Source organism: Carassius auratus, unplaced genomic scaffold (genome assembly GCF_003368295.1).
Source record: "Carassius auratus strain Wakin unplaced genomic scaffold, ASM336829v1 scaf_tig00033307, whole genome shotgun sequence".
NCBI lineage: Eukaryota > Metazoa > Chordata > Actinopteri > Cypriniformes > Cyprinidae > Carassius > Carassius auratus.
This window is the reverse complement of record NW_020526069.1, coordinates 51,140-72,890: the sequence shown is the minus strand read 5'-3', so window position 1 is coordinate 72,890 and position 21,751 is coordinate 51,140. Positions and strand designations below refer to the sequence as shown.

The window sequence follows — 21,751 nt, the reverse complement described above, 5'->3', positions numbered from 1 at the left end:
GCAAAGCATTGTGGTGTCTGGCATATCGCATCTTCCTCTTCCCAGTACCCCATAGATTTTCTATGAGGTTAAGGTCAGGCGAGTTTGCTGGGCGATTAAGAACAGGGATACCATGCTCCTTAAACCAGGTACTGGTAGCTTTGGCACTTTGTGTAGGTGCCAAGTCCTGTTGGAAAATTAAATCTGCATCTCCACAAAGTTGGTCAGCAGCAGGAAGCATGAAGTGCTCTTAAACTTCCTGGTATACAGCTGTTTTGACTTTGGACCTCAAAAAACACAGAGGACCAACACCAGCAGATGACATGGCACCTCAAACCATCACTGACTGTGGGAAACTTTACACTGAACCTCAAGCAACGTGGATTGTGTGCCTCTCCTCTCTTCCTCCAGACTCTGGGACCCTGATTTCCAAAGGAAATGCAAATTTTACTTTCATCAGAGAACATAACTTTGGACCACACAGCAGCAGAACAGTCCTTTTTGTCTTTACCCCAGGCGAGATGCTTCTGATGCTGTCTGTTGTTCAAGAGTGGCTTAACACAAGGAATGCGAAGCTGAAACCCATGTCTAGTCTGTGTAATTTTTTTGAGATACTGAATTTGGGATTTTCCTTAGTTGTCAGGTTTAAACATCAAAATTAAAATAAATAAACATTTAAAATATACCAGTATGTGTGTAATAAAAGAATATAACATACAAGTTTCACTTTTTGAATGGAATTAGTGAAATCAACTTTTTGATGATATTCTAACTATATGACCGGCACCTGTCCTAAATATGTAGATTTAAATATAAAAACATAACATATAACATTAAAGTTATTAACAAGTATAAATAGCATGATATTTTGACTTAAAATTGAACAAATAATATTTCTTTAAATATATAAATCTTTAATCCATAAACACCTAGATAAACAAGACAGATGAGAGATACAACACACTGACCACAGGAAAAGGAAGAGCTGATACAAACAGGCTTAATTAATGACACACAGCTGAACCAAAGAACTAATCAAATCAGAAACCATGACAACAAAGGACAAGCAGAAAAAAGGCAGACAGGAACTAAAGATTACAAACTAAAAGTCCAAGAAAATGAAACTGAGACTAACACACACACACACACACACACACACACACACACACACACACACACACACATATATATATATGGTTTAGTTTAGTTTGAATTAAATGCAATAAACAGCTTGAGCTCCATTTCATTACAGGCAACGTCTTTATTATTTAGGTTTCTCTGGGAATCTGCTTTTTTTCACACATGGAAAATAATTTCGGCCTGCTAAGTGCTAATAAATACAGCCCAGTTGGCATCTCCTCTCAGAACACAGCGGACACTTCCCATCCGAGTGTTTTATATCCACACTCCCGCTCCCTGATGAAGGATCAAGTGAACTATTAAAACACAATCGAGAAGATCTGCCCAGAATGCACTGCAGCACGGATAGGTCTGAGGCGGGGCGCGAGGCTCCATCCAAAACTAACACAGCTGATACGAGGTTACAGAAGATACAGACGCATGAGGAGAGCTGGAATAACAAAGATATCTCTGTCAGGCAAACAACAGCACGCAGAACAGACACACAACCGGAACCCGCAGGGAGTTTGACAGTTAAACAACATTACCTGTAGTCTTACTAACAAGACCAAACTTATTAAGTAACAGGTTTGGTTTATGAAGATACGAGAGTTATTAAGGCTATTGAAACGCGGTGTTAGTGACACACAAAGACGAGAGATGTTACCGCACTCTGCTGGACAAACAATTGACATGACATGAGCAACTTCTGCCTGTCTGTTTGAACGGTTTTAACATTAAAAATTGGGTTAAATAAAACAGTGCACACATGGTATTAGGAGAAGTTCTTAAGAGCATACTCTACAAAAAAAAAAAAAAAAGGTCACCGATTTTCACGTGTGAATAGATTTGTATGTGTGGGTCATATTTCACTCAAAATAATAATTATATACCGGTATATATATATATATATATATATATATATATATATATATATATATATATATATATATATATATATATATATATATATATATTATTTTAAAAAAAAATTTGCTTCAAGAAAATGAAGACTTTTTCAAAGACCATAAACAGTACAAGGTCTTATTAAAATACTAATTAAGTCCTGACCGGTAAAGAGAATCTGATGAGAATCGTTAATGAGCTCTAAAAGAAAATAAATAATAAACAATAAAATACATTTAAAAAATAAATACATAAACAGACCTGGGCTTGTTCAAAATATATTCTGGGGGGCTAAACTGAATGGTCCTGAAAAGTGGAAACCATATTTAGCATTTTACTTTTGCACGTTACTGTCATTTTTTCAGCCATTTTCTTCTTCAGATGTTTGCAAAAATATAAAAAGTTGCTGTAAAAAAAAAAAAAAAAAAGACATACTCCTACAAATGCATAGCTGTTTTACAACTTTATTCATATTTTTACAAAAAAGAAAAAAGAAATGAATATATTGAAGAGTACAAAAAGAAATCTGCAAAACTGTTGCTTGTTTTAATGTTGTAGAGAATACAGGAATAAACATCCACAGGCACGCTGGACCTACTGAAATACAGAATAAACGACAAACACGTTCCCTTTGCTCAAGTCTGACCGTACACTAGACATCTACAGGACATTATCAAGTATGAGATTAATGTAAACTCGGTCTAATTCTTCTCTATTCTCCTGAAGTACAGTTATACAGGTATATATACGTTATTTTTGTAGCTCTCCACAGCACCGACCACAGAACTGATGGCAAGTTTGAGGACATTTCATGAGGCAGAAACTGCACGGTAACCTCCAAAAACACAAGAAATGCCCAGATCCCATCACTGGACATCCAACATGGAGGCGTCAAAGAAATATATACAAAAGTACTTCATTTATCTATTGTGATTCCCAATGGTTACTGATCTTTAGCAGTGATCATGCAATCACACGGTGGCTGAACACGACCAGTAGAGATTTTTAAGACAACCGATGTCTTTACCAGAGATAAAACCATCTTAAAGTGACGTGATGTACACACTGACATAGCATTGATCCAAAATCTAAAACAGCTCATTTTTATATTTTCTTTTCCACAAAAATGCTAGTTAATGTTATTGCATTTAATTAAAATCTACAGATTTTCCCAATTTTATATATTTTTTTCTCCCACCTTGTTACACTTGCGGTGTTCCCAGTCAAAAATGAACGAAATAAAAATAGTTATGCTATTTTATTAACAAATACTGTATCACGTTTTTAATCAATTTGTCTTCTTTCAGTTAGCACAGGTTTTGTATTTCTTTTTGGCCCTGATCGATTGTAGGCCTCACTGATTGTACGAATGCACTTCAGTTTTTGAGAGAACACTGAAAGAAAACATGTTGACAAAAAGATTGAATCCAGTATTTGGTGATAATATAGCAGAATGAAAGATTTACAAGCTATTTTTTTTAAACGATGGCCATTTTTGACCAGAAACACCAAAATTGGCCTGTTTTGTGATTTTCTAGAATGTATTAGTTTTAAAACATAAATATTTCCCTATTCACCAGCAACGTACTAAAACTATCCATCACTGTGGATAGAAATGTCTTTCGGTTAGAATTTTTAAGGAAATAGCAGTGAAAATATATAGTTTAATCTTAAATATATAACATAAGTTAATATATGTAGTAAAAACTATAAACTCTTTTTCAAATACATGTAAGCCATTGTGCTAAATCAGCTTATAATGTATAGATATTGGGGTTTAAGAGGACATATCAGCACATATGAACTGTAATGTTGCATAACTACAGTAGTTTCACAAGCTGCTATTGCTAATGTACACGATAAAACTCCTCCTCCTTTTATAGTAGTATAAAAAAAAAAAATCAATGCCAAAATCCTAAAAAAGCGAATTTGGCGATGGTCATCCAGAAGTAAATTCAACTTTGAAGTAATTCAATAAACATTCATCTGACTATAAGCATGTAAGAAACGCATTTATAGCAAAACGAGTCTCTGTAGAAATAAAAACAGAACTTGTGAATGTCATGATAATCCTAATAAGGGATGTTGGATTGCAGTAAGAAATTCACAATAATGAAGGTTTGATGATTCATTGATATGATTCATTGCTCTCTGGCAGAGAACAAGAACAATATTCTGAGCTGGAAGGTCTTTGAATGTCAAAGGAAACATGACTGTCATCTGCTACTTCACTATGAAAGTACTTGCATAGACAGTCTGACATCGGTGCATGAAACTCAAATCAAAGTTAGAGAGGTCGAGATGCGCTGCAAATCAATGGCACAAATACAGTAGGTGCATTGTAAACTAATTCCACCTACTTCATCTTAAAGACTTAAGTTCAGATGCTTATAGCAAATTGGCTGTAAAAGTCATTTCAGCTTCAATTATATTAAATTGACTTTAACAATCAAGTTGAATGTTATAACTTAAAAAATTAAGCTGAAGTTATGTTGCTATGACTTGTTGATCTCAATATTAGTTTATAATAGAAAGACTCTTTTGACTTTCTTCGTGCCGTTTGGGATCCCTGTAAATCTTTCAGACCCTCGATGTGAAGCTGGTTTTAATTTGCTCAATAATCAAACAGAAGAAGTTTCACAGAAGAACACAAAAATGCCAGCAGGAAATGAAAGCCGAGCTGAACAGGATGTTCTGTTTTCTGTCTGTTGCTTTTTCCTGAGGACATTAAAAGCAGGTTTAGGAACAGGTTTACTGCCACCGTTATCAAATGCATGGATGTGCGACGTGCAGATACACACACTCACACATTTAAAAAAAAAAAAAAAAAAAACTGTCCCTTTTGTATTTGATGAGCTAGTACTGTAAACACTAACATACAGTCAGCTCCAAACATCTGAGACTTTTATAATTTAATATTATCTTTTTTTTATTACACTATTGTTCAAGTTTGGGTTTGGTAAGATTTTTTTTTTCAAGTCATTTATTTAAAAAAAAAACAAAAAAAAAACAGTAAAAATAGTAATATTGTGAAATATTATTTCTATTTAAAATAACTGTTTTCAATTCAAATATATTCAAATATACATGTGACTTCAGGGTCACATGTTGCTTCAGGAGTCCTTCTCATATTCTGATTTGGTGCTGAAGAATTTTTTTTTTATTATTAGCAATGTTGTAAAAAAAAAAGTTATATTTCTTACTTGAAACAGAAATCTTTTGCAACATTTTTAAATTTCTACACTGTCACTTTTGATCAATTTAATGCATCTTTTAAAGTATTCATTTATTTCAAAATTTTACTGACTGAAACAAACCTTTAAACAATAGTGTATATTATAAGCATCACACCTGTAAATTAATTTAATTGAAAACGAGAATATTAAAATTGTCTCTTTTTAAGTGCATAATCTAAAATATTTGTTCTTTATTTACGATTCCAAATCTTGCATTTCGCCAGGTTTGAAGTCTCATACTTTTGGAGCCCACTATATATGAGTGAGATCTGAAACTTAAAATAATCATTTATTTTGCTATTCCACCAACTTTTTGAATAAATTCATGTGGCTAGTGTCCACGAGTTAATATTACAGTGCTACTTTTCATACAACTGCATATTAAAAACACAGAATTGGTGTTTAGCACTAAATCTACTCTATGTACATATCCTTCTATATATTATCAGAGGTCCAGACAATAAATGAGGCTCTAAATGTCAGCGTCTGCTCCCAAAGTCACTTGTGTCACCTCTAGAAAAAAAGTCTTGAGGATCTCGGACTTCTACAGTACGGCGATTGCTAAAGACTTTAGGATTACACTGCCCTCTACTGGCCGACCATGGAGTGCGCAAGCAGGATTTGCATCGTAAAGCAATACTATTGTCCGAATTGAAGGCATCACAAGTCTTCTTCCATGCTGAAGCTACTTCTACGACTACTCGTTTTGGATGCTCCCGGGGAAACAGAGGAAAGCAGGGGATCGGCGCCCCCTACAGGCGACAGAGCACCAACGTCATCCATCAAAATATCTTCTAATCCCATCTCCGCCATCAGGGCTGGATTAAACACGGAGGCTGTGGGGTCGTCCAGCTCGCTGAAGCTGAGTGTCCCGAGGTCCAGGGGGCTGGTGACCGTCCCGCCCACTGAGGAAGTGGAAGAAGGAGGAGATAAGAAAGAAGAGGGCGTGGTCTGGTTGAGGGACAGGAGGGTCTTGGAGAAATCGTTGCTGGGGTTGTGATCCAGAGTTAAAGTCTGCGTCTGGGTCAGCGTGGAGTCAGATTTCTGAGATGATGAGACGCCGTGGAGACGAGTTTGCATTTCCAGCTCCTGTCGATCACACAGGCTCAATCATTAAACTGCAAGAGGGGCATTTACACATGCACGACATGCATTTCAAATCACAACTTAACTTTTAATAAGAGTTGAACAAAGGTCATCTTTATGCAAATGAGCGATGGTGTGATGTGGTGATTAGCAGATTATAGGTATTTATCTGCTGCCTGATCCTGCCTGATTTGTCTAAAACAAACGTTCACTAGAAAGCAACAGACTCACCGATCTCCAGAGATTTAATTGTTGTCAATTGCCGCGTTTCCACCGAAATTACCCTGAACATTTGTACCAGCAACTTTTTTCCCCAGGAACTACTAATAAACAGCAGATTTGAGTTTTAAACAACTAAATTCTCGCCTGAAATGCTTTCCAAATTACATTTCATGACACAATAACAGTAATATTTTGAAAATGATCCAAACCAATGCTGCGTGAACTCAACCAATAAGGATGTTTAGTGCCCAAGTCCCGCCCCCGAAAGTTCCGGAACTTTAAAAAAGTACCACCTCGCCAGCAGGGACTTTCTGAGGGGCATTTTTTTATCTGGAACTTTATTTAGTTCCTGGTTCCTGCGGTGGAAACACACCGAGTACCAGGCCAAAGTCCCTAGTTCCTGGGTAATGTTCCTGTGGTGGAAAGGCGGCAAATCTAAATTAAATGTGAATTAGCACTAGAGCTCAATGTGTCTGGAATGACTAAATGAATAGTAAAATAATATATAAAATAAAATAAACCAAAATGATTACTCACATTTCACATTTTCAGTGTGGTGTTGTTATCATTTACAAAAATTAAAAATATTAAAAATTATATATTTTTCTAAAACTAAAAATATTAAAAACAATTTTCACTAATTGAAACATAACTGAAATAAAATATAAATATCAGATGAAAATTAGAAATGTTGCCTTGGCAACTAACTGAAATAAAATAAGTTTAATTTTAAGTACTAATATTAACTGAAACTGAAATAAAAATAGATTCAAGCTAAACAGAAATATAAAATAATAACAATAAAAAAAATGACAAAAACTATAATAATAATAATAATAATAATAATAATAATAATAATAATAATAATATTACTATAATTAAAATGAAAGAATAAAAGCTTATTCAAAATATAAAAAAATACTATAATAATAGTACATAAATACTATTAATTCCATGGTGATTTGGTGAAACGTTTGTGGAATTAAATATAGTAAAAAACAATAGAAAAATATTAATTATTTAAAAAGAATTAATGGAAATTGCGAAAACAAAAACTAAACTGCTAAATACAAATGAAAACTGAAAGTATTAAAATAAAAGCTTAATCAAAATATTGATAAATAGTGCAATAATAAATTATAAGTAATACTATTATTACTAATAATAATTCTGTGGTGATTTGGGGGAACATTTTTAGAATGGATTTAAATATAGTAAGCGTTTTTTAAGTATAGTAAACAAGTTTTTTTGTGGTGAAATCTGTTGTATGCAGCATACCTGAATGCGCAGCAGCAGGCTGCGGTTGGCGTGTTCCAGTTTCTTCTGTCTCATCTCCATGTCTTTGGCTCTCTGCTGCTCTTTCTGTAGCTTACGGATGTAGTCGACGGATGCCTTTAAGATGGTGCCCTTGTTCCAGCGCATCTCACTGTTGAGAAAACACATGCAGACACTCTTACAGACACATGTACTGAACAAAATCATTACTAATTATTCAGAAAACAAATACAGTGGGGGAAAATAAATCTAAAACCACTTTGAATGACATTAAAATCATATTTTTACAATTTCGATATAACAAAATAATACTCAGTCTAATGAACTGTCATAACTATAAAATTGAAATCTTTCAGCTCTGGAAACCAGAGAGAAGTGAGAACGAGAGCAGTGATACTTACGGGTCAGAAGACTTTGGAATGAGAGCTCCTAGTTCCTTAATGCGGTCGTTAATGTTGAACCTTCTTCTTCTCTCAACTACAAAACGCACACACAAACACACACATACTTGAAATTGATGGGAATGTCCAAACAGGCAAGATGTTTGTTTCAGATTAACTGAAATGTAATTCATTTCCTTATACTCTACCAAGGACGATTAACCTTCAGGTTTTCGTGCACATAGTGGTGACAGATCTCAGAGATAAAAAAGAAACTGCAAGAATTCAAACTCACTTAAGTTATGGTTGTCTTTTTTCTGTCTCTCCTTCATAATAGCTTTCACCTCTGCATCTATAAAACAGTTAAAATGACAACTTGTATTGAATTTTACAAGGGAAGTGTGAATTTCTATGTCACTTGCATCACTAGAAAGAAATGCCAAAATAATGACTGTTTTCAAACAGGTATCCCCAATACTTTCTCTATGGGACTAGTGGGACTTTTCGTCAGAATCAACTAACAAATAACTTATTTATAGTGGTTTCAGATAGTAAAATGAGATACAAGGAAGTACATCACTATTATGTTAGCTAAATAACATCCACAAACAATATCTGCACTTCTATTATTCCAAATGTCTCATAAAACACTGCTAATATATTGCAATTGCTACTAAAACATCAGTTTTATTTATTTTTAAATGCACACTGGGCAATGACTGATGAATGGTGGGTATCTACATTAATCACTTAGTCCCAAGTTCTGCAAAAGCATAAATATCCACTGATTCGTTAATGAATCATATGCAACGATGACTGTATTTGAATATTGTGTATGTTAGAACAGATCTGCAAAATTGGGAAATGGCAAATGTGGTGTGGAAGTCTGCTGATACAGTCAGACTGACTCGACTGGCCGGTGAAGGATCGGTGCCAGAGAAATGAGGAAGAGGAAGCAGCGAAATAAAGAGATGGAAGACCACAGACAGAGATACACACCGGTCAACTCACTCTTGACGTTTTGGAGGTCTGCAGGGCAGGAGCTGCTGACGGTGATGGTGGGTGCCGCCATGCCCTGACTGCTGTACACATCCAGGAGGTTTCCTGAGACTGGCAGCTGTTAAAAAAAAACAAATCGTAATGAATTAAACCTGGACTGACCCCGCCCACTGCATTATCTGGTCAGCGGCCCCCTTATTGCCACATGGTGCACCGTGTGGATAACCTTCATTCAGTTCAGATAACCACAGACATGAACGTTAATATCTGAAGGGCGACATCTACAACAATGGCCAAACGGCTCTGTGTGCACGCTTATTTGTAAAGTGAAACAATCTAGACAAGGCAAGGACTATTATATAGAGAAAATCTGCAAAAATTTTAATATAAAAAGCAATTTGAAGGGGGAAAAAAATACAAAAACATAAACTTTCCTCTGTTAGTGCTTCCTGAAACCTTTGAGAAAATAAAGAGAGCACATTTAACCACAGATTTGTTTAATTTCTTAATAAAAACACTCATGTAAATTTCCACACAACAGCCAAGTTATTCTGCTTGCGTTTCAGTAATGAGATTCAACGAGGCAGCAGATGCATTAGGAGCGCTGAAAACAAAACTACACATTGATAACCTTAACATCAGACATTGTTTAAATATTTAAACCTGTTACAGAAGATTCATAAACATGCTTGAAGTTTGAAACACGCAGGTTTACCCGAAGACGCATTTCATTCATCATGTCAAACAGAGCCAGCCTGAAAGGTGGCTTTTAATTCTGCGAAACCGATAAAGTGACACCTGTGCAGAAATCAGTAACATATATTCCATCCAAGCTATGAAATCTGAGGCATTAATGTGCACTAATAAACCTACAAGACTGTTTGCAACATGTTTAGATCATTTTTAAATGTCTTTAAAACACAAACCTACCATGATCTTCCCATGGCATTTACACAGAAACTCACAGGACAAGCAACCCGAGAGTTGAAAATGCCTTCAAATTTACCTCAATCTTGCCTTTTTTCTTCTCATTCTCTGGCAGTAAAACCAGAATCCTCATCTTCTCTCACACACCCACAAAGTGCTTCCTCTTTCTGTGCGTCTCTCCGTAAAAAGGGACGTTTAGAAATGGGGAAATATCTTTTGGAGTCTCAAAAAAAAAAAAAAAAAAAGGCAAGCTTGCCACAGAATTCAGCTTGTGTGTGTGGCAACACTCTGTCACTCCTCCATGGCGTGCTGACCCCACCCATTGTGAGCCATGTGTCAGAAGTTTATATTTGCTTCCAGTGTTTCAAGCCCTGATTCAACCCAAACTTCCTGAATGCAAACACTACACTGACAAAATGTAAGCATTTGAGTCTAATCATAACTGGTTACACAAGCGCCTCTATCTACCTGAGCTCCTCCCAGACTCAAATGAAAATTACTGATTTGAAAACCGAAATTGAATTTCCAAAGCAATGGCATGTCAGAACAGGATTCGCTTTTTCTTGCAAAAGACTAATGCAGAATTGTGGGCTTTAATTAACTACCGCTAATTATGACAAATGGCTGTTGTGTCACCATCATCATGTCAATCCCGGAATAAAAAAAAAAAGAAGCTGTTTCAAAGAGTCGTGCAAAACAAGTTCAACAAACTTTTCTTAATCAGTTCTTAAGAAATAGATGACAAAAGCACTTGAGTTGCTCAACTGATCCTTAATAGAGTTGAGGATGTTGCTACATACCGTGCTGGGAAGCTGCAAACCGGAGTCGATCAGTGTCATGAATTCATCGTTTAAACTCGATTCCAGACTGATGATGTCATCGATGACGTCTTCGATCTGTGCATTTAAAACCAAGAGAAAGAACAGCTTGCAGATCATTTTTTAGATTCCTTGTGAGACAAAACAAAAACAGCTTTACTGTGCATTTCCGCCATGAGTCATGAAGCAGTTGGATGTTTAAATAACACACTACACACTGATTTCCCGAGTGACACACCGGCCACATGGAGTTGAGAAATACAGACATCCAATTCAAAGTCCGATAAAAGTCTCGAACCTTAGCCAGCTTGTATTTCATCGTAGGGTTTTCCAGTCAGTGTTTATGATTGAGAAGGCTCCTTCAGTATGTACACAGAAGAAATACAGGACTGAAAGACTTTAATAGCCAAGCCCACACAAAGTGCAAAGTGTGCTGGGGTCATTGAGCCGTGAGTGTGATATTTACCAGCACAATGTGGTACCAAAAGCAAAGTGCCCAAAGAGAGTCTGGCCGACTTTCACACAGACTTGACAAAGCGCGCTATTGTATTTAGCAAACGCGAGACGCATTCTTCAAAAGGATCTTTCAGAGTCTCAGAGCCAAACATTTAATTAGTTGTCTAGCATACTCTAAATGGCCTAAGCCTCGAGATTATTAGGACAATAATTACTGGTAAGTACAGTTTTGTAAGCATGTGGAATTCACAAAAAAATAAGCTGGCTGGAGAATAAAACCTTTTCCTGCCAATGCAGCACTGTTTGATACAATAATACTAAAGTTTGACTTCTCTCACAAGTTATGTATCATATACTGAATGTGCTGTTATCTTACTGGGGCAGATCTGGGGCAGATTTAAGATACTGTATGTTGAAGAATTCCTTAAATCTATATAATCTCCATTGTAATTCTTTAGAGCAGGGATTGTAAAGGAAATCTTGCCATTTTGCATGTGAAAGTAGGCCGAAGCATGCATGCATGCATATATATATATATATAAAAGAATACTTGTATTCAACAAGGATGCATTCAATTATAACACTAAAAAAATTTCTATTTCAAATCCACACCATTCTTTTAAACTTTCTATTCATCAAATAATCCTGAAAATATGCATTACAGTTTCCTCAAAAATATTAAGCTGTACAGCTGTTTTAATAATAATAATAATAATAATAATAATTATAAAAGTTTCTTAAGTGGCAAATCAGAGTATTATAATGATTTCTAAAGAATCACGTGACACTGAAGACTGGAGTAGTTACCATACAGCTTTACCATACAGCAATAAATTACATTTTAACATATATTCACGTAGAAATCAGTTATTTTAAACTGCAGTCATTTTTTGGTAATGTTTATAAATAAAAACAAAATGACACCATTTACTTTCTAAAGAAATTTTCCTGGTCTGTTATCAATGACTCATCAGTGCATGTTATGTAAATGTTTGTATTCATAATCTTCAGAAAAATCATCTCTAGAGATGAAGAAAGCCACTGCTATTTCAAGAGTGATTTATCTGCTGATGTAACCAAGGACAAACAGCAGGAGGGAAATAAATTTAACCTATAATAATTCTCATTAATTTTAGTCAAACGTTTTCTGATCCAATAAAATCCCATCATAAATAATCAAGCCCCCTTACATTATTTCCTGCACCACAAAAAGCCATTTCATGTTGAAATATTTATTTTCAAAGTAAGAATCCCTATTTTTAAAGCTCATATTCAGGGTTGGATTTGAAGCACTAACGCTAAGGTTAACATGCCAAAGTCATAGCTTCAATTTCATGCAATAATAAAACATATACCTCAAATTCAATACAGGTCACTATGGATAAATGTTTCTGAAAAATGCATAAATTTAAATGTTTGTGCCATGGGTACTTTTTCAACCAATTAAATATTATGATTTTTGCCAGGTAGACAATAAAACATGCACAAATACTGCTAGAATTACATTGAAGGGCCCGGAGCCTAGAATCATGGCATCAAGTAACACTGAAATCTAGTTATTGAGCAGAGATAGTAAAGGTTATATTGTAATTGTGCTTGTAAAAGTAGGTCAGAGCACTGAAGATTAAGTTATGCTGTCACGGTTTGTGTAAATGGGTCATCTTTTGTTATGGCATTGGCTCAAGGACTCTTTATCTTTACAATTTTTTATAACTTTATGGCCATGATGCAGTACTGCTTAAATTACATAACGTGGAGACTGAGACAGGATAAACTACCATTCAAATGTTTGGGTTTTAAATGTTTTTAAAAGAAGTGTCTTAAGCTCATAAAGGGTCTAATTGTTTGATCAAAAATAAATGGGTTAAGTATGATTTTATTCATATACACTGCTGCTTAAAAGTTTGAACAGTAAGATGGTTTGGCAAGATTTTTTTATGTTTTGAATGAACATTAAAATTACAGTAAAAACAGTAATATTGTGAAATATTATTACAAATGAAAATAACTGTTTTCTATTTGGATATATTTTAAAATGAAATTTATTCCTTTGCTGCAAAACTGAATTTTCAGCATCATTACTCCAGTCTTCCTTCGGAAATCATTCTCATATGCTGATTTGCTGCTCAAGAATTATTTCTTATTATCAGTGTTGGAAATATGCTCATTCATATTTTAGTGCAAACTGTAATTCTTCTTTTTTTTTTCACTGGATTCTTTAATGAAAAGAAAGTTTAAGTTTACAGCATTTACTTGACATTGATTTTTTTTGTCAGACTGTTAAATTTAATGCATGCTTGATGAACACAAGTTTAAAAAAAAAACATAAAAACACATTCTTGGCTATATAAATGCTAAACCAGAAACATCTGATATTGGTTCAATTTGTACCTCTTCTTTATTTGATCCCAGGCTGAGCACCGCCAGCGGGCTGCTGGGAGTGCTACTGGCGGCAGGAGCCAGCGCAGGAGCGGAGGTGGGCTGGGGCGAGGGCGATGTCACCAGCGTCTGATTGGCTATTTTATTACCAAGGGTGTGAGAAAGGTATTGCTTCACTTGCTGCCTCTGAGCTTGTTGGATGTGGTACTTTGTTGGATTTTCCAAGTGAGTTTGAACCTGGGATTCAAACACAGGACAACTCATGTTGTAAACAGTATTTCAACATCCAAATCATCAACATTCATGTTTATAGGTTTCCCATACCTTCAGCACTTCCACAGGCACCTGGGTCGGTGTAGCCGGGAGGGTGGATGTGACGGAGATGGCAGGGGAGGCGTCATTGGGCCGCTGCTGAGCGCTGGAGGCCTGTTTCTGGGCCTCCCGTCTCTCCTGGTCCTGAGCTTGCTGTCGCATCAGCTCCTGCCTCATCAACACGCGTGACGTCATCACGGAGCCAGCTGGGGTCACAGGGTCAGCAGGGGTCACAGAGCCACTATGAGGGCAGACGATGAGAATGTAAATCGGCTTATAGTACCACGCTACACCCCGTGCTGTAATCATATTACCACATGCTATTTTTGAAACACAGGGCTGAGAGTTCACCACAGAGACAGCGTGAGAACAGCAACTTAAAACACAAGACGGTCAAAAATAATGAGCTCTTATTCAACATATCATGACATTTTACTTTTCATGTCAAACTCAAAAACTGCATTTCTCATAAACCCAAAAGCTTTTGATTAAAAATTGTAAATTTCTTATTTATAAGGTCTTGTTTTGCATGCTAATTCGAAGAAAAATATCAAATGTAATGACTTTTTCTGACTGAGGCAAACCGGGAGAATATAGTTGACCAACTGCCTAGTTCCTGCTCTGCATTATTTAGCAGAATATTGTGTTTCACTTGGAAATACATCACACTGTGGATGTTAAACGCAGTGCGAACGCTATTTTATGTTGTCAGTATAAAATCAAAACTGATGCATTTACTTTAATATATATCCCTGGTGTAATTTTCATCAGTGCATGATATTCCAAAGAAACAAAATATTTGTTCTCATAACATAACTCTAACTAAAAAAATATTTCATAAAAAAAAAAAAAAAAAAAAAAAAAATCTATGTATATATATATATATATATATATATATATATATATATATATATATATATATTGTTTGTTTTTTTTTTATAAAGAGAGGAACTATACATAAATAATTTATAAAAAATATATAAAAAATTTAATAATATATAAACATCACCTCTGAAACTACTTTCCCCTTCGGCTGACATCTTTTTCAATTCTCTTGTCCAATCATGTCAAATGACCACATCTCAAAATCTGATCAACTGACGGGGAAAATAAATTTATCCCACATATTTTTCTAACTTATTCTCATTGACTTTAAAAACAGTGTTTAAAATATATACAACCATCAACATTTTATTCATTTAGCATACACTTATGTCCTTGGTAACATTATCAAGTTGTGCTATCAATGACCACTACTTACATAACAACTGTAGAGCAAAATAAATCAAATCTCTCTGTACAGTCTTGCATTTCCAACAATACGGCCTTCACATTCCCTTCACACAGACTTGTTTTTTTCTGATGAGTCATTCTGGGAAGTCCCAGAGCGAATGGAAAACAAGCAGACAAGACCACGTTGCCTCACACACACTGTTTGCAACAAGCACATCCAAAGAATACTATGTCAGGCAGATCATCCGGTCGGATAAAGCTGAGAGACTGTGGGAGACAGCAGAGTGTGTGAACTTTGAAACACTGGTGTAATTGATTTATCTTGAAAAACACTCGGCTATGTAATTCTGAAGCTCTTCAGAGTACTCAAGAGTACCACTATCGTGAACTTATTACTCATTAATCAATTGTATTTTTATTTTTTTCTAAGAAGTACAGTGGAAAGAAGTATTATGACTGTTCGGGGGGTTTAATTTGTGCTGAATCACTGTGAAGTCACTGGAAACAGACACTTGGAAGTTCTGTCAACAGAAACCAAACGCCCGTCTAAACACCTTCAGGACAGCATGCCCTGACCTGCCTCATCGCAGAAAAAACATAGGACACTCACACAAATGGGCACAAAAACAGTGTTTAATTCCACATAAAACAAGCAATGTAATGAATATGAAAAACAAGAAGAATGTAAAAGATCTCAACAATTTAGAAGCACAGTAACTGCCGGTAAATTCCCAAGAGGTAGAGCTGATTATACCATCCACCAAATCAATGTCACAGGTATGCAGCAAAATATGATCAAAAACTTCTAGGCATCTAACACAGAGTATGCAGGAAGTATATCAGATTAAACCTCGGCTCTCTCACAAGCATAACTGGTATGCGGTCAGAATCTGTGTGTAGGTGAGAGTACAGAAACAAACAGGAAGTGTGCTTATATAAATCGCGGTTACCGGACTCACCTCGGGGTGATGGGTTGACTCTTCAGCTCATAGAAAGTGTCCGAATCGGTGGAGAAAACACCTTCTACCTCAATATCTGCCACGATCCCAGACTCAGGAAGAAGGGGTTCAACACTGAGAAGGGAAGAACACAGCTACGTCAATTTCTGTCAGTCCACAAACTCATCTCCTAGAATCTGACATGCTGATGCAGAGACCGTGAACAGGAGGGGTGTAAAGTAAAATCCTGTAATTAATAAAGTCTGCCAGTCACTAACCACATGCAGTTCCTCATTCCCAGTACTGTTTAAGACACAGGCTCTGATGGCGGGAAAAACCATGATGCACATACACAGAACAGTCTATCATTTAATACACCCAAACCAAGGTTTTAATGGTATCATCATACACTTAAAATATGCAAATCTTAAACTCATGTGTGTGTATACAGTATATATATATATATATATATATATATATATATATATATATATAAAATATATATATATATATATATATATATATATATATAATATAATATTTGCAGTGTTATTAGGTCATGTTTTCTCCCTTTTTTTTCAAAACGTGACAAACGCCAATCTCCCTTTTTTTCAGAATGCAATATATCCCCTCAACCAATCACAGCGCACCATTCCACGCACTCCAGACAGTAATGGGGCACAATGAATACACCCAGCATCCTAGTTTTCTTCATCTACTTTTTGATCAACAAACAAGGGCTGCACGATAAATCGCCTGTGAGTGTCATGGGTATCTCGTCAGTAAAGCCGGTTCTGTGATTAATAGTACCGGTAAATCTCCATCACCTGTTTTCAGATGGAAATTATTCGGATTCATTTAATACACAGAGCTGTAGATCAGTGACAAGTAAAGCTATTTCGCATTCATTTGATCATGAATGTGATGTTGTGTAGCTTGTCAGTGTTAATGTTTTTATTAATGCCATTTATGTTTTTGTTAATACAGCATATAGCACTAGTCAATGTAACATGGCAAAGATTAATGCAGCACTTTTGAAAGTTGAATGTAAGGGAAATATCATTTTGGAATTTCTGTCATTTAATGTGATACAGTTGTTCATGTTCTTGTTCATGATGAAGTTTTCTTTTATTGCTGTAATTAATTTATAGCATTAACAAGATGACCGAAGTGATGACTGATGGATGTATTTTTAGTCCAGTGCCTGTACATAAGATTAGTATTGACCAAGTTCAGAGGCTGTCATATGTGGATCAACTTTTTTGGATGTACTTTTTTTTATGTTATTAAATCCTAAAGTCAAGCAAAGTTAAGTCACCTTTATTTATATACCGGTTTAAACAAAATACCTTCCATCAAAGCAACTGAACAACATTCATTAGGAAAACAGTGTGTCAATAATGCAAAATGACAGTTAAAGGCAAGATGCTATGTGAACGTTTGAAACCGAAAATAATGGTTTTCATCTCATTCTTGGTAAAGAAAACACATTTTTACTCAAATTAATCAAAATGGATTTATTGTTAAAACTCTTCACACACACACACACACACACACACACACACACACACACACACATATATATATATATAAATAAAATTAGCTATTCTCTGCTCACATCCTCTGATAATAATAGCTTTGTAGGACTATACATTATTTGGATAATTAGTCAAAAAAAAAAAAATTCTGTTACATAGAAGTAAATAAAAAATAATATATTTACATTTAATATTAAGGTAACACTTTACAATATTTTAAAAATACTTGAGAATATATATTTTTTTAATGTATTAACTAACATGAACAAACGTTGAACAATATATTTATTACAGTATTTATGAGTCTTTGTTAATGTTAGTTAATGAGAATACAGTTGTTCACTGTTTAATTCAGACTCGGACTGCATTTAATGTAAACAAGCACTGTTGATTTTAATAATGCATTGGTAAATGTTGAAATTAACATTAACTAAGATTAATAAATGCTAGGATTATTAAAAAAAGGACTATTGTTCATTCTTAGCTCATTTTAACTAAAGTAGTTAACTAATGAATCTTAATGTAAAGTGTTACTAATATTAATATAAATTCTGTCTAGTTTTATTGTGCTACTTTCAGTAAAAGTCTGGTTATTTTATTGGCTTGTGTTTTTTAAATTCAGTATCATTAAAATTGAGTTAAATTTAAAAAGTCTTACAAAATTACTTGCATTATTAAATAAAATAATAAATAATCATTACAAAACATTTTCGGTTTCGGTTTCTGGCCAAGTGCATCCAGAACTTTCGGTTTCTGTTTCAATCCCAGAATTAAAATTTCGGTGCATCCCAACTTAAATAAAAAAAAAACGCTCTTTAATAATAGTAATAATAAATATTATATATATATTTGCATGTCCTAATAGGTTTGTGTACACTTGCTCATAAATATACCTAGACAGCATCTAGTGCACCTACATAGACAGCATTCTTGGCCATCAAAACCTTAAAAAGCATAAGTGCCATAAAACTAGTCAGCTTCTCATCTAAACAATATTTTCAGCACTGATCCCAAAAAATGATGTCTATGTAGGCAAATCACAAGGGTTTGAGAAATATCCACAGTCTTACCAATGTGCTATTATAGCAGAAAGGTGACAAAAACATCTGTAACACCATCACCTCTGAGGATAAACTATGAAATAGCATCAACAGGGAACTTTAAATGCATTTCTATATCACATACCTAAAGCCTCTTCTGGATAGTGGAATAACCCAAGTGATGTAATCAGATCAAACGTTATCAAACGAAAGCATCCCGGTAAATCCGGTTTGTAAACACCTCCATCTCATTGTCTGCATCTGAAGCCAGGACTGATACGATACTGTCACGCTGATTCGCACAATCTAAAGGCAGGATTTCACGCGCAGGGAATCATCGTTTCGCTAGTGTTTTGGTTTCAGTGGGTGGCCATGTTTGTGCCACTCGGCGCACGCGAAGCTTCTCTATCCTCCGGTAAAATTACGAAACCTACTACGATGAAGCCCTAGCTCATGTATATCAAAAAGCCTCATTTAGACGTGGCCTGTTAACCTTCCTGGAGCTGTCAGTCAGAATACCATATTAATATTCATAGACCGAGCCCTTGCTATTCGTTAATTGGCCAGCTGACTAGCGCCCACTCACCAACGCCTGTCTTTGAGCCAACCAGCCTGCCCGGCTAAGGAGGGCTAATTAATATTCATGAGCCTACCCTTCAGCGTAGTGCAGCATCCAGAGACGCTTTTCAGGCTGCAGAACTTCTCCCAAATACCCCAATTTCAACGAAAATTGTTCATATACGAGAAAATCATCCCTAAACTAAAATAATCTGTTTTCCAAGTGTATCCACTGCGGGCTGCCCCTAATAAAACTACAGCTTTACTTAAAACAGAGAAGCGGAAAAGCCGAATATCATTAGTCACCGCCAGAGGGAGTCACTCCATCAAGCCTTTATCAATATAAATGTATTCCCTTTTTATTTAACTCTATTTTTATTTATTTATTTCATATATTTATTTGGATACAATATAATACAAGCTTTTGTAATATTGTACTGTTAGATAATAATGGATGTATGTATTTTCAATCTATTTCACTCAGTTTTATATAATTGCTAACTGTAAACAGACTACACTTTCAAATATCTGCTGCATTTATTGTATCATCAATTGTAACATTTTATTTTACTCTTTCTGCACTGAACAAAACTACCAATGGTGTGATAATGTGACGATAAAGAATATTGAACTTTGAAAGCACATTATGCAACAAGTGCTATGTAAAACATAAAAGGTAAACTTTTATGGTAATTGGACTATAGAGAGAAAAATGTGACTTCATGTCTTTTTATCTGAGGATAGTAAATAAATAAAAAAAACATTCTTTTAGGGTACAAAAGGAGCAAAATAGCATGCGCACAGCAAGCATTCAGTCAATGCAAGCAAGAACTTTAGAGGAAGGACAGCAAAAACAAGGATATAGGGAAAAAGAAAAAGGCAAAATGGGTGCGTGGGTGGATTTGCTGAGCCATATCCCATGAAATCTGAGGCCCAGGACTGAAACGGTAAAACAAAATCTCCGGTTAAACGGCTCTTGTAGGTTGGAGTAACACAGGCAGGATTTTTTTTTTTTTGGCAGGATGGAAGGGAGAGAAGTTAGCTTTAAAGTTTGAGGCTGGCAGAATGGCTTTGATGGCTGGTTTGGTGAATTTAAGGAGATGATTCTTTTCATATTCTGAAATTCCCCACATTTCAGGGATCCTAAAATAATGTGCTAATAAAGGTGCTGTACATAACTTTAATGTACAGCACCTTTGTCCCCATTATGTTTTGAAAGTGCAAAAGATATAAAGTTGAATCATAAATTGTCACGTGCCAATGGCTTCTTCCTCCTGCACATGACATTTAGAGACTTGAATTTTGCAAAAAAATAATAGGTGCAGTGTCCAACATCTGCTTTTGGTTACTATGCATAATAATCCTAATATTTCAATAATTTGAATGAGAAATACCCTTTGAATAACTGCATACATTCCTTTGAGTACACTCAAGTTATACACAAAAATAAAATGTGTAACCTCCAAAAATGTGACACCAAAAGCACAGTCTGATTCTGAATCTGCATCCTAACACTTCAGTGACTGTTGATGCAACAGAAAGTTGAACAACCTCTAATCCTAAGCATCCAGATACACTGATTTGCTTATAAAGCATCTAAATTGAGTTTATCTTCAGGCTGTCTATATTTTCACATCTAGCCTTAAGATGTCCAACAAACAAATTAATCAATTTCGCCTATGATCTAGTGAACCACAGTCTGCAGGATTAATGCATGTTAATGATTAATGCATTGGTTGAGTTAGTCATTGCAACTAGAGTTTATGTGATGCTTTTGCACTCACCTGATGAGATTGACAGATTCGGAGGAGTCTAATATGACGTAGACGGTCTGAGGATGCTCGTGCAGCGCCTGTTGCCCAGGTAACATCACTTCCGGTCTGCCCTTCTCGGGTCTGACGGACTGCTGGCTGGACATTTCTCCAGGTGTGAAACTGTATTTACAACCAGCAAAACACACGAGCTCGAGTAAACGAGAATAATAATAAAGCTAAATAGCTAAAATGAACAAATAATATCAAAACAGCTGTTTTCAGAAGAGGTTTAAACAGAAGACCGTCGTACTAACGTTACCCGACCGCTAACTAAAGCTAGTCTACGCGTTTCCTCAGATCTCCGTATAAATGCTTTCTTTATCAGTCTGCGCTAAACCTTGATTGAAAATAAAGTCTTAGAAGTCTAAAGTCCTTAGTTCCTAGTCTGGCTGCTGTGCAAACAACAGTTACGTCGCTCTCTTCTCCGCACTTAAAGGGGAGTAAATCTGACTGGAAAACCCCACAGTGACGCTCCATGATCAGACGAGTGTGGACGGACAGACGAGCGCTCCAATAGATATACAGCATGGGCGGGG

General features: G+C 35.5%; 1 protein-coding gene across 3 annotated transcripts; it reads right to left on the bottom strand.

The window, feature by feature from the left end:
* Nucleotides 1–2,454: 2,454 nt before the first annotated feature.
* On the bottom strand, nt 2,455–21,700 carry LOC113081179 (transcription factor E3-like). 3 transcript variants are annotated; one of them, XM_026253237.1, is made up of 10 exons: nt 21,186–21,700; nt 16,287–16,400; nt 14,107–14,335; nt 13,795–14,019; nt 10,930–11,025; nt 9,203–9,320; nt 8,499–8,555; nt 8,225–8,300; nt 7,827–7,974; nt 2,455–6,329 (listed from the first exon to the last, which is right to left on the bottom strand). In XM_026253237.1, exons 1-10 carry the CDS (start codon nt 21,317–21,319, stop codon nt 5,901–5,903), a joined length of 1,626 nt encoding a protein of 541 aa, XP_026109022.1. In that variant the 5' UTR covers nt 21,320–21,700; the 3' UTR covers nt 2,455–5,900. The 3 variants fall into 3 exon arrangements, with proteins under 3 accessions (XP_026109022.1, XP_026109023.1, XP_026109024.1); XM_026253238.1 differs by having other exon boundaries at nt 9,215–9,320; XM_026253239.1 differs by lacking the exon at nt 21,186–21,700 and adding an exon at nt 18,989–19,322.
* Between the last annotated feature and the right edge of the window lie 51 nt (nt 21,701–21,751).

What these genes read in the sequence shown, in the direction of transcription:
- LOC113081179 (XM_026253237.1), bottom strand. Translation starts at nt 21,319, where the DNA reads ATGTCCAGCCAGCAGTCCGTCAGACCCGAGAAGGGCAGACCGGAAGTG. An exon ending in GTTTGCAGCTTCCCAGCACG is followed by an intron (nt 9,321 to 10,929) that starts GTATGTAGCAAC and finishes TTTTTTTAACAG; the next exon opens with CTGCCAGTCTCAGGAAACCT. An exon ending in AAAAGACAACCATAACTTAA is followed by an intron (nt 8,301 to 8,498) that starts GTGAGTTTGAAT and finishes TGCGTTTTGTAG; the next exon opens with TTGAGAGAAGAAGAAGGTTC.